A 27,413-nucleotide genomic window follows, 5' to 3' on the forward strand; every position below is an offset into this window, starting at 1 on the left:
GTGTGTTGTGTAAAGAGAAGCAATTATTGCAACAATTCGAACCACTAACACAATTACACAATATAGGATTAAGGATTTGTAATTTAAACTCTACGGCGAGGACAAAGACTTCCGGTCATTTTAAGTGATTTTCTTCTCCATCCTTTCACGTTGTAGTTGATAAATAAAATGGCGCTTATTACAAAATTCAATTTGTATCTAGACATTTCTCTTTGAACCATCCCACTCTCTGGCATGGCATGCAACTAGAACAAGCCAATCGTGTAATCTTCCAACATCATCATATTGCATCCGTAATATAATTAGCTCATAGATCATCAGTTATTGTTGAAAAAGAATTAAATGAAAGATTAGTGATATAAATAGCTCAGACATCATATGCTTACGAACGAATCATGTTTATCAGTAAACCCTCCTTGGTAAAGGAAATCAGTAAACGGTTCTTTGGCCGATAAGGCATTTTAGGCAAATTACCAGTAGTTACTGCCATAATATGATCATATTCTCAACAACATATGTAGTAGGTATAATTCCACTAGTGAGATCTGAACAAGATAAGATCTTTGCGGGGTAGAGGGACTGTCATGTTTCAATGAGGTAAATAACATGTAGCAATTTGGTCACTATCACTCGTAGAATATTGGTGGAAGACTGAACTCCTTCTGGTGAATGCAAACTAAGCTACACAAATATTTTCAAAAGATGCACTTAGAATAGAGACACGAATTCATTGAAATATATCACAATTGTGTTCTGTAGAGACATCTCTATCGCAATAATTAGTTGGGTGTATACAAGTTGCAAAAACATAAGAAAGTGTAGAGGCAATGCATCTGTGTGCACTGAAGTTCAGCAGCGGGTAACCAAAAGTAAATTGAGCATAACTAACTGCTTATTAAGGTAATAAAGTTCAGCACAACGAATATTTCATTCTGGTTCTTCTTTTTCTTCAGATGTATTGTGCTTTCGCTGGAGAATAGTGTGGCCAGCAACATACCCATTGTAGTACACTAACTAGGGTCTGGGGAGCGTAGAGAGTACGTAGGCCTTGCCACCACTGGAGGGTAGAGAGGTTGTTAGTGTGGTTAGGAGAGAACGAGTAAAAACATCAAGTTCAAACAAATATGAAGCAGTACCACCATTTTAAATCCTTGAAGTTGAGACAACTATGCTACAATTTTCTCATCTTCAATTATTAGAACGGCTATGTGCTTTCACATAGCTCAGGCAAAGAATTCCAAAGTAAGCTCTTTTCTGGGCATACGTTAGTCAGGAGTGACTTCAGTCTGCTTGTTTCCACCTTTTGAATATCGATCGCTAGAGCCCCTGATAATTGCTGGTCAAAAACAAATAAAATCAACTGCGTGAAAAGTTCAGAAATTACTGCAAGCTTGAAATAAATATGAGGCACAATACCTTTTTGAGCCACACCATATAAGTAGCAGCAAAGGTTGCTTGAGCTTGATAGTCCTCAAAGTCACTGTCAGGTAGAACTGTGCAGGAACGAAATAATTCTAATTCTTTATCAATGAGCATGTCAATATCGACCGTCCTGATGTTTCTCTGTTTAGAAGGCAAGGATCTATCTTGACCACCACACGCAAAATATCTTATCCAGCAAGTCAAGAGGAAGCGGCGATGAAGCCACAATGCCTGAGAGGATTAAAAAAGGAGGCAGGGTTGCACACGAAGCTACAAGCTTTTAATAATTTAGATTATCTTCATTAAGCAATTAAAAGACAGTCCAGATGCAGAAAAAAGAAGGGACTGACGCAATCAATTTTATGAATGGAACTGATCATATTTTGTAGGTTGAAGCACTAGATATGAGAATCAATAGCAGAGCACAATCAAAACATCAAAAATATCATTCTCTTGATCTCATTAGGGATATTATAAGATGAAATATACAGGCAATACAAAATGAGGATAATTTCCATAAATTCCCAACAGATGTGTGTATATCTACTGCCACGCCAAACTGTTAATTCTGAAACTAGTATATGTACCCGCACGATGCGTAGTCATTATAAATAAAAAAATTAAATCATTTAAAAAGTCTTTGTGCATTTAAAGGTAAAGATTGAAAGTCATATGAAAGAACTTATGATTTATATGAAAATATACTTCGTACAAATAAAATAATGTGTTTTGAGTTGAGATGTCTTATTATTTACTGGAACAGGAGTCTTTAATGTCGTATTTTCACTTTTCTCATTTTCACTCCCATACATTAATTTCGTCAAACTTGTATGTGTGTGAAGAAAAAAATATAAAAAACATTCACGCTTAACAGATACATTAGAAAGCAAGATTTGTAATGATATAGGGAAAGTAGAACTGTTGAGCACAAAACTATAATTCCATTTAATTTGTAATTATTTAACTTTTGAAATAGGGGATGGAAATAATACATATGAGGATAAGATCCTTTACAGAGGACACTTGACTGGCGCATTCTGGAATTACCTTCTTAGAGGCACATATTTACACAAGCATTAGACAAGTCAATTTTATTTTATGAGCACAGAAAGAGCAACAATGGATGATGTAGATGTGAATGTTATGATTCTACATGCACCAAAGGACTGTCTGGCGACTTCGGGAAACTTTCCGACCTCACTAAGAGCCCGTTTGGATTGGCTGAAAAAAAGTAGCTTTTAAGTTAAAAAAAAAAAAAATCAAACTTAAATGACTTTTAAGTTAAAAATTAAAAAGTAGGAGTAACCTTTTTAAAGTCATTTTAAACTTTTCTAAAGTTATTTTTAACTTTGCCAAACACTCTCAAAAGCTAAAAATGACTTAGAAGTAGATTTGACCAACTTTTAAGCCAATCCAAATAGGCTCTAAGCCATCTAACCAAAAAAGTGTTGTTGTGAAAACTACTGTGATATACATACCTCTCTCCCCACATAACGTTTTATCAACTTCTCCACCCAGTTGAACTCATCCTATCAGCAGACATTGAACCAGAAAAAAAGGCTTAGCAAATAATTGTAAAATTCGAATTTCATATTTGCGCAGATGCAAACAATTAGATGATTCTGTTATGAGAACAAACAAGATTGAACAGGAATACTTTTTCAATCTTAAAAAAAGAAAAGAGTACCTTTTCAGTTCCAGATATTACTCAAAGATTTTGGCATTTGATATAAAACTTAAAAGCTTCAGAACTAGTACCAACTCCATAACGGGAACTTTAATTTTTGACCTTTCAACTGATCTCATTCCTGCAACACCTCAATGCACTTTACTAGATAAAGTGATTGTGTGGTGTGTGGGCATGAGGGTGGGGGTGGTTGGGTGGGTGAGTGTATCAGCCAGCCAATTTAGTGCAACTCATCGTTTGCTAAACTAATGTTGAGCCTTTGTGATTTCTGAGGAATCTTTATGAAATTTTCAGTGAAAAGCATGTACTAATTTTCAAGAAATCCTAAATGTTCACAAAATGATGCCAATTCCATCTCCATTAAGAAAGTTATGAGTTCATTCTGGAAAATAGAATCTGTAACAAATGTCATCCACTGTTGAGGAAACGACCACATGATAAATTCATACCTTCAATATTTCATGATGTTCTGGATCAAAACTAGCATCTTGATCCCGGCTATGTTGTGATTCTTCAAACAGACGAAGCATCAACCGCTGCATAGATCAATATACCAAATGAACAACATTATCCTTCCATGCCTTCCTTTATTTGTACTTCCAATGGAACAAGTGGTTTCACTTCCACAAAACATTATACATTTAAAGGCTACTCGATTTGATAAGTTCTTTCAGGGATTACCAAGCAAAGAGACAAACAAATCAAGTTTCTGATGGGAAAATTCTAATGTATATAACAAACAGGCATCAGTAAAGCTTTTCACCCTCTACAAGCAAGGGCAATCACATGATTAGTTCACAACTAGTTGACAAAAGATTATATACAAAAAATAGCTCCATAATGAAAACTCACTTCACGGTAATGAAAGCAAGAGTTATCAGCAACATGGAGGCCAGCCCACTCCCGTGACTTGTTAAACTCCTGCAGCACCTGCATGCATGAATTTAGATCCATTTGTTAAGAATTTATTGTATCCTAATGTATAGAACAGTTCAAACAGGACAGAGCAACATGAGAAAGTGTTTCAGAGATGATTGACTGGAGTTGAAGAAAACTGAGGCCATGTTCAATGGAAGATCAGGAATAATCAAAACACTTCATCACACTATGACCACTGACCAGAACTCTGCCTGCTCTGCATAGTCAGTGAAATTAACTGGCAGGAAATCGCAAAAGAAATAGCATATCACGGATCTTTCTCTCACCTGTTCCTCTGACATGTAGGAAACTAACCAGCAACGGTGATACCATGCACGATAATTCATCTTTGATCTCTGTAACAACAACAAGAGCCAACTTAGATCATCTTCTTAAAAATAAAAAAAAAACTAAATCATGTATAACAGTGAAAAGCAGTAACATGCAGAAATGAGTACTGATATTGATAATAGATAAATCCAAGTGAGCTGGGTATTATAGTTCAGTTTTAACTAGGGGTAACACCTAGCAACCCCGAAGTCCAAAAAAACCTTCATTAGAAATATCTTAATAATTGAATTATGGCACTAGTAAAGAACAACTGAGACATTAATACATCCAAGTCATTCAACTACTTAAGCTAACCTTCTGAACCAGTGACCTAGTTCTCAATTTTGAAGTTTCTAAGGGAAAATGACAACCTTTTAATTAAATGACATATGATTTAGATCAAATCAGCAAATGACAGTGAAGTTGCTATACTTAATTTCCCCTCAATGCATCAAAATACATGGCTAAAGTAGTTTTTTCCTTCTTGGGCAAATAAACCTACTCTATCTTCTATTTATAAATGCCTTACAGACTTACACTGTCAAATACAGTTTTGTAGTTATGCTAACAAAAAGGTTAGTTCTATTTTGCATGCCAGATTGCCCTGAAATAATATAAACAACAGATAAAGTACCAAATCAGAACTATGATAAGAGATTGAATTCATTTCTTAATAGAAATAGTTTTCCTTGTCCCTAGGAGGATGTCCTAGTGGTTGTGATGTTGAGGCATGGGAGTAACAACCTGAAGATTCCAGGTATGTATCCTAGCTACAATACTTGGTATGAGCCTACTTAATCCAGCCTAGGTGGGCAGGATTACCTTGGTAAAGTATGCTTGTGAACTGAACAAGCTATCGACGTGTGTGCAAGCTGGTTCAGACACAAGAAATATTCCACCAAAAAAGACAGTTCTCCAGAAATTATGTGAGCTTCTTTTGTTTAAAGAGATTCATCTGAAGGAAAATTATCATACATATTCTATTATAGAACCAAAGTACATCAAGAACAGTGGAATTGTGGAAACATTCCTGGTATAGAAGAAATCAACCTTGAGATATAACTCTCAAATAGTGATCAACCAATAGGCTATAGATATTCATTAGTTTATAGTATAATCCAAAATAAGACCTCTGCCAGTTTTTTCACTAACTTGGATTCTCTTTCCATAATCTCTTGCAGATTTGAACAATTTCCAGCAATCATCTTGATCACCCACCTCCTATCAGTAATTAACAGTAATAAGAACCGTGAACGACTGACCATCAAAAAGGTAAAATAAATTTCATTTCAAACTAACTCACAGGAAAGACAAACACCAATCTCCAAGAAGAGATCAAAAAAAGTTGTATCAATCTCAATTTGAGAAATACAACAACAACATACCCAATAAAATAATACAAGTGGGGTCTGGAGAGTGTAGAGTGTACGCAGACCTTACCACTACCTCATTGAGATAGAGAGGTTGTTTCCGAAAGATCCTCAGCTCAAAAGTATCAAATCCAAATAAGAGAGAAAAACAATATGTATAGCATAATGGCTAAAGCAAAACGCGATGCAAATTTTACAGAACAATAACAATACGCTAGCAAAATAATGTGGTAATCGAAAGGCAATAGCATCACAACAAAAAAAGGCAAGTCTGGACCTAAGACCAACCCTAAACCGTCACAAGGCAAGACAACATTCTACCCCTACTAGTCTTCTACCCTAATCCGCGACCTCCGCTCTTTTCTATCTAAGGTCATGTCCTCGGTGATATGGAGCTGCGCCAATTTGAGAAATACGTGTGTCATTATTTTCTTCTTTTATTCCTATGGTAGATAATATGTCCCTCAATAGCTTATAATCAGATCCAAGTAGCACAGCGCAAGTTGAACCCTAGTTTCTCTCTCTCTCTCTCTCTCTCTCTCTTTCTCATTAAATATTTTATTCCTTTTGAAACTAAATTTTAATACAAATGGAACGTGCAACTGTAAATAGCCCTGCTAAAAAAGTCCAAAAAAGGGGATTCAAAGAGAAGATATGCCAATTTGTCAATGTCCCATTACCATGTACACCAAATCAATATCTAAAAAGAATTTACATATAAAAAGAGAGCTATGTAACCTTTGGCTCCATGCTTGTTCACTTTTAGGCGAATGCGAGAGAATCACAGATGAAAAGATAAGCTCATTCATGAACATGGAAAGAGATAGCTTCTTTGACAGAACTAGCTTCCTGAAAAAGAAAAAAATGTATGTATCAGGTCAAAAAGCTATTGACACTTGACAGATGTCGCCATTTATAAGAACCGGAAAACTGTAATGTTATCAAAACAAACCTGGAATTCCACGCTGTTCCAAAATCACAACTTAGAAGCAATAGTGCCCTACTGTGCTTCATCAAGTCACTTTCGAGACTAAGTGGCGATGAGGAACAGATTGAAGCATTTTTATCATCTCTATGGTGCACTTTATAATTTTTATATGCTTTCACAAATGCATTTTTGGCCGCAACATAAAGTGGAAAGAGAACCTTGGTTGATATGCCCAGCTTGTGATCCCTACCCCAGAAAAGTGTCCCAAAAGTTGTTTTTTGCACAGAACCAACAGATGTTGGAGGATTGTCAATATCTTCATTCAATGCGACAAACTGGGATGGGTGAATGAACCCTATTTCATCACTGGGAGGACAAGGTGCATGTCAGATTGCTAATGACAGCATCACTCTTGAACTCACATCTCAATAAAAGCAAAAAAAATAATATGCAGATGGATAGGTGAAAAATGCTAGGGAGAAGAGTCTGAGAATAAAAGTTTATCACCTTAGCTGAAAAGAATAATTACAGCGACTTGTAGAGAACCTTCGTATAATAAAGATATTTTAAGATTAAAAATATGGCAGTTCCTTGTTATGATTTGTAAGTAATAGAGCTTAATTTGAGAAGTGGGCGAAATTCCTTATTTTAATACTCATATGTTCAAACAATCACATTCACCCAACTTTACAAGTTGAAATGCTTTATGTTTATGCACTTCACAGGGTTGCTTTTACTGCAAATAGATTTCTTATCACATATGAAAAAGGAGACAAATCGCAAGATAGAATTTTTCCGGGTGTGTCTATTGAAAAAATTAGCTAGTCATTATTCAGTAATCTAAAATAACAAACCAGAATGAACTATGTAAATCACAATAATCCAAAATTACGTCATTCCACTAGCTATATCAAAATTCAGATATAGTTGTCCAAGTTAATGCGTATAATGATACTGCAAATGTCCACAATCATGGTTTTACAAGTGTGTACATTGTTGATTCAAACAAACAAAAATTAATATGTAACATTATAGCATAAATAACCATTAAAATTGTGTCTATATACAGAGAGATTGAGATGAGAGGTACATGAGAGGATCCGACTCCAATATGCTCTCTAAATGATTCAGAAGATCCAACGGATCAGGCTCGTCCATCTACAATTGTCTGCCAACTACAAGAGCTGTTTTATTACCAAAATGTCCGCCTATTAAACGGAGAGTAAGATGAAGAAACTTAAAACCCTAAAAGCATCTTTCTATCTAAACTTACAAGTAGGAAGAAAATAAGGAAATTCAAAGCATGAAAATGATAAATTTATAAAGAAAATCTTACAAAATTGGGGCAAAGAAAGAGACTGTGAAGAAGATTCACGGTGACGATCGCCGAAACAATTGGTATGTTTGGGGCGGAGGGAATTCAACGTCGAAAGCTGGTGGCAGTGTTGTACTCCGGCGAGCTAGGCTTCCGGGTGATTAAACATGAACCTCCCTTATACTTGACAAATGACGAAGACCTCCCCTATACTTCTGAAAATGACGAAAACCCCCCAAGCACTTTTTGTTTTGCTGATTTTGTCCTAACGCAATTCTTGCATCAATTTTCATAAAAGCCCTACCAAACGATGGTTCGAGAGGGCATGGAAGTGAAGCTTGCCGCTCAATTTATTTTCAAGGCAAAAAGCTTTAAAAATTTTGGATCCATCATCCAGAGTAGTGGGACATCGATGATGATGTCACGCACTGTATTAAGGCAGTGTGGATGAAATGGAGGCTTGCCTCTAGAGTATTGTGTGATAAGAAAGTACCACCTAAATTTAAAGGTAAGTTCTACAGAATGGTGGTTAGACCAGCGTTGTTATATGGAGTGGAGTGAGGCCAGTAAAGAACACTCATATTCAAAAGATACATGTTGCGAAGATGAGGATGTTGAGATGAATATGTGGACACACTAGGAATGATAAAATTAGGAATGAGGTTATTCGGGAGAAGGTGGGAGTGGCATCTGTGGTAGACAAGATGAGAGAAGCGAGACTGAGATGGTTTGGGCATGTGCAGAGGAGGGGTATTGACGCCCCAGTTAGGAGGTGCGAGCGGTTGGATTTGGGGGTTATGCTGAGGGGTAGGGATAGACCGAAAAAGTATTGGAGAGAGGTGATTAGACAAGATATGGCGCTACTTCATATTAATGAGGACATGACCTTAGATAAAAAGGAATGAAGGTGGCGGATTAAGATAGAAGGCTAGTAGGAATAAAATGGTGTCTTGCCGTGTTTCGGTTTAAGGTGGTCATAGGTCTAGGCGGTCCTTTATAGTTGTGTTGTTATTACCTTTGATTATCGCATTACTTTGCTATCATTATTGTTCTTGTCTTGTAAAATTTGCATCATTTTTTTTTTGCCATTATGTTATATTTATTATTTTTCTTTTTTACTTGGGACTGTGACTTTTGAGCCGAGGGTCTTTTGGAAATAGACTCTCTATCTCCATGAGATAGTGGTAAAGTCTGCGTACATCCTACCCTTCCCAAAACCACTTATGAAATTTCACTGAGTATGTTATTGTTGTTGTTAACTTAATAAATGGATTTAAATTTAATTTAGTTTAGTTTGGTGATAAATATAACTAACAATTTTGTTTGATACTGAATAAGAAAAAAATCAAACCAAATTAATTTAAATCGACAAATAAACACTTATTCATCTGCAGTGATTTCACTGCTTACTCAATGAAGTATTACCGGATAAATGAATTTTGAATAGTTAAAAGTTTCATATCATATATTAAGGAAGATAAACTTAAATACATGTATATTTGCTAGCAGATACACTAAAATAGGGAGAGAGGTGAGTGAGATGGGGAGGGAGACGAGCGAGATTTGTTATGTATCTCATTTACAGGCAAATTCATTTTGATACAATAAAACTAGAATAATTTACACTTAATTTTGACTCTATGTATCTAGAAATATCTAAACATATCTAGACACATCTAATAAGATACCTAATATTGCAAACTATATTGTATCTAAGTAATTAGCTCCTAAAATAGTGAAATTTATGTAATTTTCCCTAAAAAAAATGGAAAAATCATTTCCATAATTGCATAAAATACTATACTATTAAATATAAAGAATTTTTTAATTATTTGTCAAACATAATAAGATCTACTTATTAAAGGCCCTAATGCGCAGCGTTTCCTACTAATGTGAATTGGTTCGTCCCTTCGAAGACCCCATAGCTTAGCTTGCGTTTGGACAATGCTTAACTTATGTTTGAACATGTGATTTAGGATCATATTTAATGTCATGATTTTAAATTTAATTATTTTTTTTAAAAAAAGAATATAAGTTAGGAATTTCAAATCGTGATTTCAAAAATACTTTATGTAAAACTTAATCTGTAAATTTATATGTTATTTAAAAAATACTCACCATTTTAAATTTTCAAAAAAAAATAATCATGCTCGGCATGAAAAGAATGTCCTTAATATGAAAGAGTCATATTAAAATTACTAGTTATTACTATTGTTGGCTAGTGAATTTTTATAAATTTTTGTAGATTTAGATATTTATAATCACAGACATTTATTTATAACAGGAACATGAACATTTAATCTTTTAGTAATTGATTACTTTTATGTGATTTAGTTGAATTAGAAATAAGCGATCATTTCATTAAACAAAGACGTCATAAACTGTTATAAAATATAAGTAATTGTAGTAAGAAAAAATATATAATTTACCCTCAAAATTAGCATAATCAGAATAATACATAAACTTATGCTACCAAAACTTTATCCCTTCTTCCATTTAAGAAATTTCGTGGAGCAGAGAATACTTAACTAGTAGGAGTACATTCCTTTGGTTTTTGGTCAATGTTAGTGACCGAACGCTATTGTATTGTAGAGTATTAATTGAATCTTATTTCTAAATCATAAAAAGATTCTAGAAAATAAATACTTAATTTTATGCATATAATATTTTTGATTGCAGTAGTTATCATTTTTCCTTCTCGATTCTAATAATGAGATCAACTAGAACATGAGCTGAAGAAAAACTAAAACTCAATCTCAGTTGGCTAGAGTCTCACATCTATAACGCGTTATAAAATATAATTATTTATAATTAAAAAATAATATAAATCTACCCTCAAAATTAGTGTAATCAAAATAATACAAGAGTTCTGATTTTATTTTGTTAATTCAAATATCAAACCTCTAGTCCTCGATCTTTTATTTATAAAAAAAAAATTAAAATATGTATTGCTTTTATTTTACCATCTATTAAAAGAAAACTCTCTCTACACCACTTGAACCTCTCAAATTAATAGTGACAAAGACAGCATAAATGTGTAACCTATGTGCATGGTTCCAATCTCATTTGAATGATATCTTAAATTATATTAAAATTTGACAGAGTACGAACATCAAAATTTGAATTTTATGCCTAATGGCCAATGAGGCGGTTGATCAGCTCATTGTATAACTTTTGCTAACATTCTTCCTCTTGTGGGGATCTTTCAGTTGCATTGTTAGGAAGGAGGATTCATGAAACTGTTGAGACAAAAGGTCCACAGATAAATTTATCTCTTGAAAAGGCATTAGTTGATTGTAAGGTGCGGATGTTTGACACAGACAACAAAAATGTTTGAGGAGATAAAGTTTCACGACAATGTTGTGTCATAGACTTCTTTGGTATATTATTTTGGAGTTGATGATGTCGTGTCATGGACTTCTCTGTATATTATTATGGAGTTGCGTTACGTCTAATGTCCAATTTGATTCCTTCCTTCCAATTATGATATTCATTTCCACAAAAATTAGCAGCATACCAAAAAATGTCATATTCTGCAAAGAGACAGAAAATCCAATTACTTTATGACTTTAAACTTGATCGGTCATTTCATTAATTAGCAACTTATGAAAAAATTAAAGAAATTGATTAACCCCCAGGAAAACTTTGGAGAAGGAGCAAGAATTTTGGTTCTCCGACTTTATAGTGATAGAAATCAAACAAAATCAGAGTGGATATTAGCAAGTACAGTCCCTACAGTATTGATGTTGATTTACTTATAAATCAAATAAAACACAATGATAGATACAACTTACACGGAGATTGAAAAGCCTTACCAAATAATAAAGGAATTTTTACTTAGCTAATATAATTTACTTAGTTAATTATGCTTATTAATGTTACTTTAAAATTATTATCGTCTATCACATAACTTTACCTTTAATAGCTGTAATAGACTTTTTGCATTAATATACCAGTCCCATAAGGCTTAAGTTTAATTTTATGTTTCTCCCTCCTTGATGGTTCAAGATCTTGAATAGTCGTATCACCACGTTCATTTGCATCCTCTGGATCATTTTCATCGACTTAATTATTCGAGTCCTCTAAATTATTAATGGCATCAGGGGTCTCAATGACCATAGGCACATGCGATGAGGTAAAGTTTGGGACATTCTCAAAATTTTGAGATCGATAACTACAAATGATATTCTCAAGTGATGAAAGACTTGGATCCCTTGAAATTTGTGGAGTCTGTGGGGTGACGTATGGCATGATATCTGTTTGTGATAGTTGATATGTCATACCCGATGTCTGAGTGAATTCATGAGTGCAACCTCTTGAATTGTGAAGAAAATTACCTTGAAATACCAGAAGAAGTGAAACAATTATAAATCTCCTCTCCGGCAACACTAGCAGCGAGATTTGAAATCGGAGTTGAGTGTATGTTCTCTTGGCAGCATCATGTGAAATTTCACAAATAAAGTGAAATTGGGTTTAGGGTAGGCAAATGGAGCCAAGTACAGGGGTCTCTGTCATGATCCAACCCACTGGACCGTGCGGGCACTCACTATACACCCATAATATGAGAACTCTTATATAAAAACAGTTGCAGAATTCAAGACAACTTTGGATAATTAACTAAAAAACCTTCGAAGAAAACTCTACTAAAATAGTTCATGCAATTATACAAAAAACCCAAGGATACTAGTCTAAACAGGTACAAGAGCTACTAAGAATAGAAATAAAATACAAGGTCAATGACTCAGCTTCCCCAAGATGAAGGAAAGATAGAAGCTGCTGGAGGATAGCCTTCGTCTTCATCTACGAAACATAACTGACCCTGCAACCAGACTATGCTAAGTGGCATAGCAAGAGTAGTATCAGTACAAACAACATGTACTGGTAGACATCATCATTCAATCTGATACCCACCGCATAATATATGAACAGAAAGATAAAAGACATCATAACACTTAGCTTCCTCAATTTAGTCACCCCAGTCCAATAAATGCACTCCTTATTCTCACACTTAGGGTACTCATCACCCTAGACAACACGGTTCCACTACCACCCTAGTCACAACTTAAAAACCTATGGGTTAGGGACCCCTCCTTACCATTATTCTATTACCTCAATAGTCCCCACTTAACAACCTTAACCGTTCAATGATTTCACCCAACCCTCACTAGTTGGTCTAATTACCTCACAACATGAATCATACCCATCTCACAACCACACTCTTCAACTCACCTGAGTTCTAAATATCCACTACCCCTACCTCAGTTATTCATGGAAATTGTAATGGTAACACTCTCTGGCAACTAGAAACCTCAACTCCTAGGGCTATAAATATAGAATATGATTATACCATATATGTCACATCCAAGCCTTACAGGGCTCATCCTCTTACCCACCAATAAGTGTATTTACGATCACAATCTTCTAATTTTAGCGCACCTCAACTCAAGAATTCATTTATAATTCTAAGTCCATGACTTATCGACCACTGGCCTTACTAACACATGAAAATACATATATCATCATATCCTCTCATGACACCATCCACACACACATACTTGACCCTCTCAGGGGATCCAAATCAGTAATATTTGTGTTGGAATATGACATTCGATCTAAAATATGTGTCGGAATGTGACACGCGATCCAGATATAATATGTTGGAACGTGACATCTGATCCAATTTATGTATCGGAACATGACATCCGATCTCAAGATATCACAATCACAATCACATTTAATGCTTACAATATTTATACCCTCAAGAACAAGTTCATCACAAAAATAGGCCAGCCAATTCTCATTTATATGAAATCTAACTTGTCACCCTTATCTGTACATATTTAGGCATATCATAAGTAACTCAATTACATCTTTAAGATAATTCCGAGAATAATCCACGTCCCCACTATCAATCCTTACAGGTCTAACCTTAAAGTCTACTGATTTTATTTTTTTGTATGAGATTCTATGACCGATGTAAATTAACCAGCTGCACACAAACATTACAACAATAACTTCGCAATTCCCCGCAACACTTTTCTACCCAAGTCATATTCTATTTTGACCCTATCATAACCGGATCTCTGCCCGTAACCCATAACCCGTAGCTTAGTATAAAATTTCTTATTAATTTTCCTTCTATATTACACAGCAGGTATAGATTTACTACTCAGAAGAGAGAAACCCAGCCTACTTGGGCGCCAAGCAATCCGTGGAGAGATAGTGTTATTGAAACCATTGATCCTTAACGTCCTATGGTAAGACTGGATTGAATTCCACCAGTTGAAGCCTTTCGAATGCAGAGATCCCCCCCCCCCTCTTCTCTTCTTCATTCAAGAACAACCTTTTTGAAGGGTTTTGCAGAAACTCTCGCCTCTAACCTCCACTTCAGAGAAGTAGAGAAAATAAGAAAATTCGCAACTTAAGTTCTGTCCTCCGAGTTCCAACTCTGGTGGCTTATTCTCGTTCTGGCAGCGTCGCCCCGACGGGACCATCCCGCTCTGACAGGGTGGTGGGACCCAATCACACCAAATTCTTGCAATTTCTTTTTAATCGAAAATAACGATGATCGTTACAGTTTCCAAGGTCATTCCGCCTATTTATTACTAGTGAACCCATCCACATTTCGTGCAAATTAATCAGATTTTTGAATTTTTAATTTGTTATTATTATTTTTAGACATAACCAATGATATTATTCAAACTTAATTTTTTATATATATATATATATATATATATATATATATAATTTGTCTTTTCTTAAAAGAAAGTAGATAAAGAAAAAAAAATATAAAACTTGATTTCCTTCTGTTCATTTTAATAAATTTTAAACTAAATTATTTATTTATATTTAACATGTGTTTTTATCTTATTTTCTCTTTAAATTCTTTTATTTTTAATATTTTTCTTATTTCTTCTTTTTCCTTTCTTATGTTCCTACCTATTCATTTTCGTTTTAAAAAGAAAATATCAAATCTCATTATTTCTTTTTCTAATAATCATAATAATAACGGAAAAAGGTCAAAACTATTCTTCAACTAGTCGAAATAGAACATATATAACCATAAATTATATTCTGGCTCAAAAATACCCTTCACGTCATACTATTGGCTTACTTCTACCCCTCTGTTTGATGGAATAAAATATGACATCCCATGTGTATTAATTTACGCCACATAGGATCTCCACATAAGCACCCCACCATGCTCCATCAATTAAAAGACCCAAACTTATTCTTGACTCGTCCCGTAGTTATGGTTTCCTTGACACCCGTAGTTATGGTTGCCATAATTAATTTGCAGCAGTATGACACTCCTGCTTGTTGGCCTGGCTTTAGGAAGAACACTTCAGCTACTTCCCAAGCATCTATTGATCACGATGAACGACGATTATGTTGCTCTGCAGTTCACTCCAAGCCCGACCACACCCATCTTCTTCCTAGAAAAACACCTGCTTGATCAGGTAGCACATTCGCTTAATTATCATTTTGAAAAATTAAACCTATCACCCTTTGTTAGCTATGTCTACCGGATGAAAGCTATAGTTTAGCAAATTAAATAGTCAATTAATAGTGTGCTTAAAAATCATTGTAAATTAATTGTGGCAAGCATAACTACGGAAGTCAAGAAAACCATAACTACGAGAGTCAGGATGAGTTTGAGTCTTTTAATGGGTGAATTTGGGTCATTTACTTGATGGGGTGGGGTGGGTAAAGTACTTATGTGGAGATTTTACGTGATACATTTGATGCCACATTTCATTCCGTCAAACGGAGGAGTAGAAGTGAGTCAATAGTATGACGTGAAAGGTAGTCAGAATATAATTTAAGGATATATGTGCTCTATTTCAAATAGTTAAAGGATAAATTTGACCATTTTCCGTAATAATAATAATTCCCTAGTAATAAAGGTTAGTAACCAAAAAAATAATATTTCAAATCTCAATATAAAGTATAATAAAATACTAAATATACACACTCAATTTAATTAGAGAATATAAAAAGAATTCTCAATTGAAAAATGAGAAAAAATAATACAATTTAATTGAAAAATAAATCATTAACAATTTGAAAATTAAGAACCAACAGAATATTGTTTATTGATTTTTGAAAACAATTATCATCAAACTAAACAATTTTTCTTAGAATCTATATATAGATAAGAATCAAACCAACGATTCTTCTTACTTTTGACGCTCCAATTTCATATGTCACAATCATAATTTTAAAGATACATAATTTTAACCCTCTCTTCTTAATTATATAACTTAGATATAGGAAATACTTATAAGTCGGAATATTATTTCACAATTTTGGGAATTCAATTAACAAAAGAATACAATGAAAAAGATGTGTTTTTATTTTATCACATCCGCAACATTACTTGCTTCAATTAGAGTAAGTAATATTTTTTTATTCTAATTTTATTTATTTATTTATTTTATAAAAATAAATACATTCGAGAGTAGATATGTGAATGTGTATACAGACAAATATTATTATATCATATTTTTAGTGATAAATATTTATCTTAAGCCTGAAAGCAACTTTCAAGAGCAGTACTTAGGGTACATCGCATTCATATGGACATTTAGATATTTTACTATGTTATCATTTTCTTCATTTTTACTTGAAATCTATATTTATGTATAAGAAAATCCTATTTATTGATTATGCGCCCTTTATCTTATGCCAACAAGTCATATTTTTGCATTCCTTCTTGAGTAGCTCTATATAGGTTACACACATCAATTTTTTTTTTGAATAATTGTCAAGGTATATTGTTCATGCTTAATTATTTATTTATTTTTTATTATCTACAATTAACAATATATTTATCTCCTGTTACAAATGTAACAAAGAAATCTAACGTTTTTCCAGGTCTGATTTGTACAAATACCTCAAAAAATTGAAAGCAATATTTAAAAAATAAAGAAAATATAATGGAGAATCGAAATATATAAAGGAGATTTATCAAATTATTTGCAAGGAATTCCTTTATATAGCTCCTTGTTTATTCACCTATATTTTTACTTTTAAGTAACTATAGAATATATTTATTTTAAAAAAAAAACATATTACAGATTTTTAATCCATAAAAAACTCATGAGATAGTTGTACTTGAAGCCCATTTCCCACGCTTAAAATGTTGTTATATAGGAAAGATGAATTGGTACTTTGTTTACTAGTATTTCTATTATTACTCGCCATGCTGCGCGGTCCATATTAACAAAAAATTAATCATTACAAATTTTATGAATAAAGCAATTTCTGATTTCTGATTTTTCAGTAAATAATTTTTTTCTGATTTATTGATTTGAACAAAATAGCATAACAGAATCCACTTATTTTCCTAAAAATATTATTTAAATTTTTTTTCTTATTTGAAAAATATTTTCTGTCATACCAAACTCACCTGACATCTTTATTGTTGTTAGCATTAACAGCCAAGTACAGGTGAATATGCGAAGCAAATGTCTAATTTGTGAGGATCATATTAGTTGATAAAAGTATACTTTTTTGTTTTTTTTGTGCTTAGTTAGGATTGAAGGATGAGATTCAGTTGGATTATTTGGTAGGATGCAATAGAAAAAATAATGTATTCATTAATTTTGTGTATTAATTATATTTTGTTTGGTATACTTTGATATTATGTTGTGTATAATTAATATATAGAAAACTATGTATTAACAATGCAATGGGTTTTAATATATGCATTAGTATGATTAAAAATACAATTATTTTTAAAATCTTTTAATTTCCACGTTTTTTCCTTCATATTTATAGAGAATGTTTTTGTAAATAATAAATTTTAAAAAAGAATCATGCAATGCATATTTTTTTAATACACCAACTATGTTTTCTTACACAAATGTTAGTTGTTATAAAGAGTACTAGCCATTGAACTATTTTATATAATCAAAAGTCATTCAATTTTACCAAGTATCATATAAAATTACTCCTAGAAAAACTTTTTTTTTCAGTGCTCTTAGAAAAACTTCACAATTGTGAAATTACAATTGTCCAATAAAATTTCATCCTATATTACAAAAGAAAAAAGATTTTCTCCTTATCACAAGGAGAAATGCAGTATTATTTAATTTAATAGTTATGATCCTGTTATTGCCCTAAAATATTGGTAATCTTGCTAATTAATCTTGAGAACCCTAGAAGCAACTAAATTATTTGTCAAACTCATTAGTTAATTAAACTCTACACACTTCCACCTCTATAAATAAATTGCACCTTCTTGGCTAATTCACTTCAATGTAATATTTACTTATTTTCTATAGTTGATCATTGAATATAGAGCCATGAGAAGTATGAGGGTTTGTGATATTTTAGCATCCAATTGGAACATTGTATGGGGAATGAACATTGTCATTGTCAAGTCCTTACAATTGTTAGGCTACTTCAATATTGCAGGCAGTTTATTCCCTTCACTCCTCTTATTACTCTTTTTCTCAGCATATTTTACTTTGTTGCTCATATTTGTAGCACTTGTTGTTGACATATATAGATGCAAAACTTTGTCAAACTTCTCAAATGTCATTAATGTTCACTTGAAGACATGCAAAGGACATGGCATATGTTGGCATGCTTATCCAAATTGCTATATTCTTTATGATCATTGAAAAAAATAATGTAAACTCAATGTTATAAATTGTATCTTAATTTCCTTTTTATGGTTTATGAATGTAGTGCTATGTATTTTGCTCGATCTACTTAATTTTATATGTTTTTCTTTGAGGGATCCAGCTATTACAATCCATCTGATTTATTGTAGTATGTTATGTTGATAGCGATGGAGGAGGGCACATGATGTAGTGTTCACCTTAAACAAAGGAGAGTTATATTTGAATCACTTCAATTAATACGGATTATTATTTTGTGCGGAAATTATATATAACAAAGAGTAAAGTAGATTATTTATATTTTCCGTAGAGAAGCAAATTTTGACCATTTCTCCTTTCTGATAATTACTTTGTTTTTGTAGATTTTAAGCTGTAAAAATTTTTTTTAAAAAAAAGTTAAGCAATAATGGGCAATTACAACAAAAATTAGATGAACTAATCAATCTACTTTGAATCACGTTACTGAGGAAGAAGGGCAGTGTCGAATCCGAGTTGAGTTTTTTTTTTTTTTTGTTTCCCACCGGTGTTTGGACCTCGTGAAATCCGATAAAATTCGGATTACACACTGCAGGGCCATTAGGGGGTGACACTCCCAATAGAATTTTTTCCATTTTCGAAACTCAAATTTGAGATTTTTGATTAAAGGTGATGCAGTGCGACTGCACCATAACATATGTCGGTGAGTTGAGATAATTAACGATAGAAACAAGTAAAGTTTGCTTCATTGTTAAAGTCGAGTCGACGGCTTAAACTGCCTTTGACCCCATGGTACTGCCATAAATCATTGTAATTATTTGGGTACAAGGTCATGAATCAGCTGTTAATACTAATGATTACTCCAAAACATCAGGTATCTCATTAAATAATTTACCAATTCCTTCTTGAACTCTCCTCACCCAACAACACGTACACTCAACAACAACAAACCAAGTGTAAATTATAAGCAGAATTTGAGAAAGATAGACTATTACACTTTATTATTACAGTCTAATCTTTAAAGTAGAAAAAATATTTTTTTTAAATCCTGAAAAAGAAATTGTCACACGCATAGTTTCCATCTATAATAGCAGTAAATCAGAAAGTAAATGTTACCACAACATTATTGGGCATAATAAAAGGTGTAAGATTTAATTATCGTAAAAATTACACTTTGGCGTAATGCTACAATTGTAAATTGTTATCTCATGTATCTTTTAAAGGTGCAAGATTTGTTTTTCACCAATATCTCCATTATTATTTCAAGGTACAGGGAAACAAATAATTGAGATGGGCTAAAATGTCTATCATTAAAGTAATTAAGGGAGGTCCACATGTTTCATTTTTCCACCTTTTTTGTCCCACTTTAATGCTTTTGCACAAGTGACCTTATTTCAACCAATTCTTTAATTTTTTGTCTTTAAGTTATCAGTTTCATCCAACTGGATTTTACCAATTTTTACATAAAGGTGAAATTCTTGCACAAAATGTCCGTCTTGTAGGTTTTTCTTTGGATCTTATTTGCTCGTTTGTTGAGTGAACTGAATTTATGTGCAAAAAGAAAGCATTTGCACAAATAACCCCCTTTTTAGGTTATCTTTAAATGTAGTTGTTGGTGAGTGGTTGAGAGCTAAATATTTGCAAGAAAGGAACTTTTTTTTATCCTCAACCTCATTGAGTCAAAAAATAGCAAAAATCGCAATAGCTTGATTGTTTGACTACTTAAACATTCACTTGTAGATGAAAATTCAATTCCCCATCTTATAATCTCTGCCACAATTTCTCCATCATTAAAGCTAAATTGATCATATATTGCCATCCACTTACCGTAAGATCTCATATATAGTCAAAAGCATGAATTAAAGTCAAAAGAAACCACTATTGATCACTTAACGGAGAAGAAAAAAAGTACAAAAACTTTAAATAAAAAAATAAAAAACAAAACCCCATTTTCTGACCCTGGGTTCTAGCTTTTTTCTAACCCCTAAAGCCAAAATAAACTAAGGTTGAAAACTTAAAACCTCTGTAGGATCTACTTGTTTAATGTGCTCTGTGATTAGCACACCTATCCATTAATTACCACCCATGAATCTTTGATCAAAACAAACAGCATCAAGATTAGTTTACTAATTACAATGGGCTCATTTGGGTTACCACTATGGGGCTCCGAACCACATGCTTTCCATCAACCCAAGAAAGTGACCCGAAAACTGCACCCGAATCATTCAACACCAGATTTTTACTGTCCACTGTTATTGTTACATAGTAACTCAATTTCCTTATCTTCTCCGAGAACCCTAATTTCGCCGGCTTTACACTCACTGTCACCCCTTTTGGTGCCTCGATTTTCACTCTGTACAGTCCATTTGTATCGCCAACGTTCGTCACTGTTCTGAAGAATGTCTTGCTTGAAACCCCTTTTGATGCGGTTGAAAACAGTGCTGCTATTGATGGATAGTTCAAATTCTCCGGCAATGGCTTCCTCATCGGACAATTCACCGGTGATTTAGTGATCACCTGAATTGTCTTGGGGCCGTATTCAATTGCACATAAAAAGCTTACGTAGTCTTCGTTTGCTAGATCGTATACTAGCCCGGGATCCAATGCTAGATCAAGATTTAAGTGTCCTGCACCATAATCGTACGGTGTAGCTGGTTTTCCAGTGGCTTCATCGGTCATTGGTTGCAGCCTGTTGTCGACAAGGCTAGCTGTGGTCATCATTGCAGATCGTATCGCTGCAGGGCTCCAATCTGGGTGAGCAGATTTGAGCAATGCCGCTGCACCACTTACATGAGGACAAGCCATTGAAGTGCCTGAAAGTATATTGAACTCTGCTTTTCGATTGTCTAAATCTAAGCCAGTTGGACCAACTGCATCAGTCCATGCAGCTAAAATGTTAACCCCAGGAGCTATAAGGTCTGGTTTTAGGATTTCTGGGTTCAGACCATTTGGTCCTCTCCCTGAAAATGATGCCACAACTGGAGCTGGTTTCACTCCAATTACAGTTCCATGGAAATTGATCGTTGCAGCTGCAGTTGGATTCTTGGATATATAGGCTTTAATTGCATCACCTTCATTAGCACCAACAGCACAAGTTGGTATCAAATGAGCATCACCAACAAGCCCTTCACCATTTGATACTCCATTTGTAAGGATCATTCCAACACCACCAGCTTTATTGACAACTAATCCCTTAGCAACGCGAGGATTGCTACCGCGATCACAGATCACTATCTTACCTCTCACTAAATGAGGATCAAGTGAATTTTCCATACAAAGAGAAGCCGAGAGCACACCTGATTTCCCAGGGTACACTATGGGATACATTTTCCCATTAAGTGGCTTTCCGGCGTATAATGATACACCGGAAAGCTTCCGTCCGTCACCAAGAATTACCTCTGCAGGGAAATTCCTATCAATTGTGCCAGCTCCAACAGTAGTAAGCCACGGTGCCAAGTTAGTGACTGACATTCCATTAGGTCCATCATTTCCAGCTGATGAAGACACAAATACACCTCTAGAAACAGCACCATAAGCTCCGATAGCAATTGGATCGAGATAGTAAGGTGAAGAGATTCCATCACCGCCTCCAATTGAGATGGAAATGACATCAACACCATCGGAAACAGCAGCATCAAACGCAGCAAGGATATCGGAATCAAAGCAACCAGAATTCTTCCAGCAAACTTTATAAACAGCTAATCGAGCTTTAGGGGCAACACCTTTAGCAATACCCGATGCATAACCAGACATGCTAGCTCGAAAAGCATGTCTACCAGCAGCTGTAGAAGCAGTATGGGTGCCGTGACCGTCAGCGTCTCTGGGTGATCGGAACTCAACGGTATCATTGATTCCCCCACCAATTGGACCAAATCCAGGGGCAGCTTCATGACCTTTAGAGAAAAATCGAGCACCAATAATCTTCCGATTGCAATTCCGAGCAGTGAACTTAGCTCCCGTTTCACAAACCCCTTTCCAACGTGTAGGAACAGGACCCAGATTCAGATCGGAAAAACTCCGACGCTCCGGCCAAATTCCAGTATCAAGAACCCCAACAATAACATCAGAACCATAATCCGACTCCGACCATAATCCCTTCTGGTTTCTTAGACCCAGAAACTGTGGTGACCTTGTAGTATGAAGTTGCCTCCGACGATCCTCAAAAGACGCAAGAACTGAAGGATGTTGAAGTACTGAAGCAGCTTGAGAAGGACTCAACGAAGCTGAAAATCCATGAAAAACATTGTCATAAACATGAAGGATGTTCACCGGTTCAGTGAACTCGGAGCTGTACCAGTGGTAATGAGTGGGGAAAACCGCCGGTTTAGAAAAGCTGTCGACTCGGAATATGTACGTTTTAGCTTCCGGTTCAGCTGAAACCGGTGAGAAAAAGTGTATTGAAGTGAAGGTGAAACAGAGGAAGAGTGTTAGAATAAGAAGCGAAGCCATGAGAGGAAAACAGAGTAGGGTTTGGAAAGTGAGGAGAGTAAAGTGTGAAGTGTAGATTACTGACAATAAAAGTTGGTCTGTTATAGAAGGGATTATTGTCCTTTAAGTTCCGTTACTCAATATTTTTTTAATTTGAATAAATATTAAAGCTGTGGACTTGTTTTATTTTATTTTATTTTTTAAATAAATCTTTAAGGAATTTTAGTATATGATTTTGTCGCTCAGAAAGTTGTACTTGTTGACGAGAAAATTTTATGTCTGACCCCAATTTCTGCGGAAAAAGTGGAATAATAAGGATATCAAATATTTACCTAACTCCACCGTTTATTCGAGTGAAAATCATTTTCATTTTTCAACTTTGCTTTAAGAATTAATTTATTTTTTTAATTTTGATCAATAATTAAATTTTATTTTTTAAATTTTATATAAGGTTCATTTTATTTTTATTATATCACATATATATAATATCTCATTATATTATATGTAATTTATTATTTAACTTAGGTATTTATAAAAAAATTAAGTTCATTAATATTATAAGTGGAATAATTTTTTTATGAATTTGTTATAAAATTTTATATTAATTTTATGACTGTTATTTCAATATAATATGCATTAAACGTTTGTATAGTATACATATAGTTTTGTCTTTCTCCACTTTGTTATTACATGCGTTTCACATTATTTGACACATTTAAAAAAAATTAATTAGACACGTATTTTACTAAACTAACATTATTAATAATGCTTTGAAAGTTTAAATTTGACTACTGCTACTTTATGTAGTTAATTAATAATAAGAATAGAAATAAAAAATATATTTAAAAAAATCTGTTGATTTCACAAATACAATAAGTAAATTAAAACAACTATTTTTAGAACGAGGATCAAGTAATATGAACGACGGGAGTATTCTCTATTGTGTATATAAATAAACAAGTTTTGATTGACATTGATAGAAATCTTTCATAAATTATAGTTTGAAATCTAAATAAAATACAATCTTTATAAATTTGACCTTATTTAAATTAATTATTTTGCATTTTCTACATCAAACTATATTTGAATAATATTATTTTCTGCTATTTTCACTTGTATAAATAAATATAAAAAGTTTTGATTATTATTAATAAAATTAATTTGCTTATTATGCTAATTTACTTCATTATAAAATATCATTAGCTTATATATTTAATTAGCATTTCTCACATTTTATATAATTTCACCAACATAAAATGTAGTCGAAAAAAACATAATAACTGAGATTTGTAATTGTATCTTTTACAATACTCCTAATTGAATTTGCTTAAATTTAAGTGCTTGATGAACGAAAATAGGAAGTAATTAGCCAAAGTGGGCCAAATTGGACAAGTGATTTCTCTTTTATGTCTTTTCCCGTTTGCTGATAAGAAGTGAAGGTGGACCAATATTGTTCTAAATTAATATGATTGCAATAATGCTACAACAGGACAACGATTGGCATCCACAAATAAAATTACTATAAAAATTAGCAAAATTGTTTGTGAAATTATGTGTCGACGTTGCACCAGCATCACATATAATATTAGGAGGAGAAGAAACTAAAAATAGGAGTAACATGGATTGTGATCCTCAAATTCTAAATTTGGACGATTATCCAAATTGGCCTCCACTTGTCCGGTCACGACATAAATTAAAATAGGAAAAATAAGTAATAATATATTAGTTAATTAGTTAACATAGCTATAATTTAATTAAATTATCATTCGTTATTAACTTACAACTATTATTATGTGCCCACCTTTAGAATTTGTATAATGTGGCGCCCAATTGTATAAATTTAGAATTTTCCTAATTGTATAAATTCAGAATTTGTATATGCTTACCATACTTTTTATATAATCATCATATTGGTACATTTGATTGTAAATTTTGAAAAAATTCTAAATGTATAAATACAGAATTTGTATATACTTATCCTATCTGTATATTGGCAGCGAATTATACAAAAGAAAATGGCTATAGCAAATGAAACTATAGCTATAGAGCGTAAATTAGACAAACTGTAGTTAAAGAGCATAATTAAAATATTTATAGTGACTATTTTGTGAAATTTAGAGTAGGAAGAACATTTCTGCTATGTTATAACAGTTTAGTCTTTAGTACTTTTTGTTATCAATAATGTTGAGATTTGAGAATCAACAAAAATTTAAGTTGAGATTCAAAATTATGCATTTTGTTTATTTTTTTCCTAGAGTTTAACTGGACATGTTGATGTTTCTTGTGTTAAAAAAAGACTTCCGCTTATAAATGTTAAAATTGTTCTGTTCTCTTTCGCAGGAAATTTTGGAGTGATTAGCGAAACTTGCTTAATTGATGAGATAGTTTCACTTTTTAATCGATAAATTAAGAGTTTAGGCACAAAAGTATAAGTGAGAAATCAACGTTGACTTTGTGAGGATTGGGGAGGAAAAGAATTAGCACAATGAAATTAATTTTGGTGTATAATTAAAGAGCTTAGTTTACACTTGCATTCACTCACATTATTCAGGTAAAAATGACGTTCACATCCCTCATTTTACCTAACAATACCAATAACATATCCAATAAACTTTCAAAGATAAGGTTTGAAGAGCGTAGAGTGAACTTATTCTAATTTTACGGATAAAAAGACGTTATTTCGAAAAGATTCCAACCCATTTAAAACAAATCAAAGAACATCAAAAGGAAAGAAATGAAACATGTACTAGAGAATGCTAATGTAACTAGCATATAAAGAAACAGTAACACCAACAAAGTCATGTGACAACTAAAACACAATACAGAAATGGTAGCAACATAAATCGCAAGGCAAGAAAGTATACATAAATTGTTGATACTACTGTGTGATTAAATGAGAAAGAGTTATGGACGCCATACTATCTTAAGTCTTAACCGATAGAAAAGCGAGACAACGTTTGCCTTATTACTCACTTTCTACTTTTATTTATCACCTTCAAATCCTCATCTCTTTGATTATATATGTCCTTGGTATACCGAAATTGTGTTATATTTAATCTAATCATCTCTATCCAAAAAAAAAAATCCGACATACTTGTACCCCTTTCAATGTCTAAAAATTAGTTCATGTTCTGAAATTTCATATCGATCTTACAAGTTTAACAACATAATAAGAGTGAATTTTTAAAAATTATAAATGCTGAAAATAATTATTTATAAATTTTACCTTTATTTGGTCCAACAATATTATGGATTATGAAAGCGTTAATAGTTGCGTGATTAAATTGAAAGGACAAGTTAGGTATAGAATACATAGAGCTTTTATACAGGATGGGGTCTAGTAAAGCCACGTGTTAATCCTATTTGAAGCATAGAATCATGCAAAATAATATGAGGGCCCAATTCCATTAGTATACGATGACTTAACTAAGCATACAAGAAAATGACAACCTTGTGAATGTCACTACTTAAAAGTCGTGTGAGATTCACGAGGTCTCTCTCCATTCACTTGCCAAATTTTTACGACGACTGATCCTTCCACTAGGTAAAGCGTCATCCGTTAAAAAGCGGAGAACTAGTTATTAATTGTCTTTTACTGTGTCTAATAAGTGATGCAGAATTTATCGTAATCTTATTCTAGGTGTTAGCTTTTATTAAACAATTTGTTTTGATACCAACTCATATTCTACAGTTTAATTGCTGATTTAACTTTTCGCCTGAGTGTGAAATAAATATCGTTCTGATAAAGCAGTAAAAATAGTAAATAAAAAATGCAATATTTTAAGTGGAAAATATCCTGCTCAAAAGGTGTAAAAAAAACTATAACTTATATCACTACAGGATTTAACTTCAAATTCATCAAATCATCGAGCCTCAATAGTTTTAAAATTATAAACCTATGTAACCAAAGAAATTATAAACTGTAATTCCTAAAGTTCAACACAAACCTCTCAAGGTATGTGTTCCCAAGTCTTGGAGTTATCCCAACTTGAAGACAACACTCATAATTCAATTTATAACTCCTTGAACTAAGATTACATCAATACTACGACTCAATGAGAGCCTTCTTACACACTCTCTTGCGAAGTCAATTTTTCAATGGCCCTTTTTGCTTTGTAAGTGAATACATATTTTGGATGACTTTAGCTTTATTTAAGCACAATTCTTCGTAAGGTTATTTTGTCACTTCAAACTCCACATTGACTGAAACTTTCTTGACTTAGAAAGTTCTACTTCAAGTGAAACTCTTTTTTCAATTCAAACTCCTTGCCTTTAAGACTCTTTTTTCAAATCAAACTCGTTGATTCTCGTGTGTTATAGTCAAACTCCAACTCTTCAATTCAACACTCACTTGAAGAGTTTTACTTCAAAGTGAGATACCTTAATCTTTAAATCAAACTCCTTACGT

General features: G+C 33.2%; 2 protein-coding genes across 5 annotated transcripts; both read right to left on the reverse strand.

Annotated features, from left to right (window-relative positions):
* Positions 1-705: 705 nt before the first annotated feature.
* On the reverse strand, positions 706-8,155 carry LOC129885329 (uncharacterized). 4 transcript variants are annotated; one of them, XR_008766078.1, is made up of 12 exons: positions 7,992-8,155; positions 7,746-7,839; positions 6,680-7,021; positions 6,466-6,576; positions 5,488-5,578; positions 4,315-4,383; positions 3,962-4,039; positions 3,559-3,645; positions 2,901-2,951; positions 1,417-1,653; positions 1,137-1,336; positions 706-1,057 (listed from the first exon to the last, which is right to left on the reverse strand). XR_008766078.1 is itself a non-coding variant. In XM_055959570.1 (11 exons), exons 2-11 carry the CDS (start codon positions 7,811-7,813, stop codon positions 1,205-1,207), a joined length of 1,266 nt encoding a protein of 421 aa, XP_055815545.1. In that variant the 5' UTR covers positions 7,814-7,830; positions 7,992-8,155; the 3' UTR covers positions 706-1,204. The 4 variants fall into 4 exon arrangements, 3 of the variants coding, with proteins under 3 accessions (XP_055815545.1, XP_055815544.1, XP_055815546.1); XM_055959570.1 differs by having other exon boundaries at positions 706-1,336; positions 7,746-7,830; XM_055959569.1 differs by having other exon boundaries at positions 706-1,336.
* A 12,281-nt stretch (positions 8,156-20,436) lies between these two features.
* On the reverse strand, positions 20,437-23,132 carry LOC129885331 (subtilisin-like protease SBT1.6). Its single transcript, XM_055959572.1, has one exon. It carries the CDS (start codon positions 23,024-23,026, stop codon positions 20,708-20,710), a length of 2,319 nt encoding a protein of 772 aa, XP_055815547.1. The 5' UTR covers positions 23,027-23,132; the 3' UTR covers positions 20,437-20,707.
* Positions 23,133-27,413: the final 4,281 nt, after the last annotated feature.

This window comes from Solanum dulcamara, chromosome 4 (assembly GCF_947179165.1).
Source record: "Solanum dulcamara chromosome 4, daSolDulc1.2, whole genome shotgun sequence".
Lineage (NCBI taxonomy): Eukaryota > Viridiplantae > Streptophyta > Magnoliopsida > Solanales > Solanaceae > Solanum > Solanum dulcamara.

Bases quoted from the DNA above. Each gene is read 5' to 3' on its own strand.
- LOC129885329 (XM_055959570.1), bottom strand. From the start codon at position 7,813: ATGGACGAGCCTGATCCGTTGGATCTTCTGAATCATTTAGAGAGCATA. The intron at 4,384-5,487 runs GTCTTATTTTGG...TTGTTGTTACAG, and splicing joins TAGTGAAAAAACTGGCAGAG to AGATCAAAGATGAATTATCG. The intron at 2,952-3,558 runs GTATGAATTTAT...GTCTGCTGATAG, and splicing joins AACATCATGAAATATTGAAG to GATGAGTTCAACTGGGTGGA.
- LOC129885331 (XM_055959572.1), bottom strand. From the start codon at position 23,026: ATGGCTTCGCTTCTTATTCTAACACTCTTCCTCTGTTTCACCTTCACT.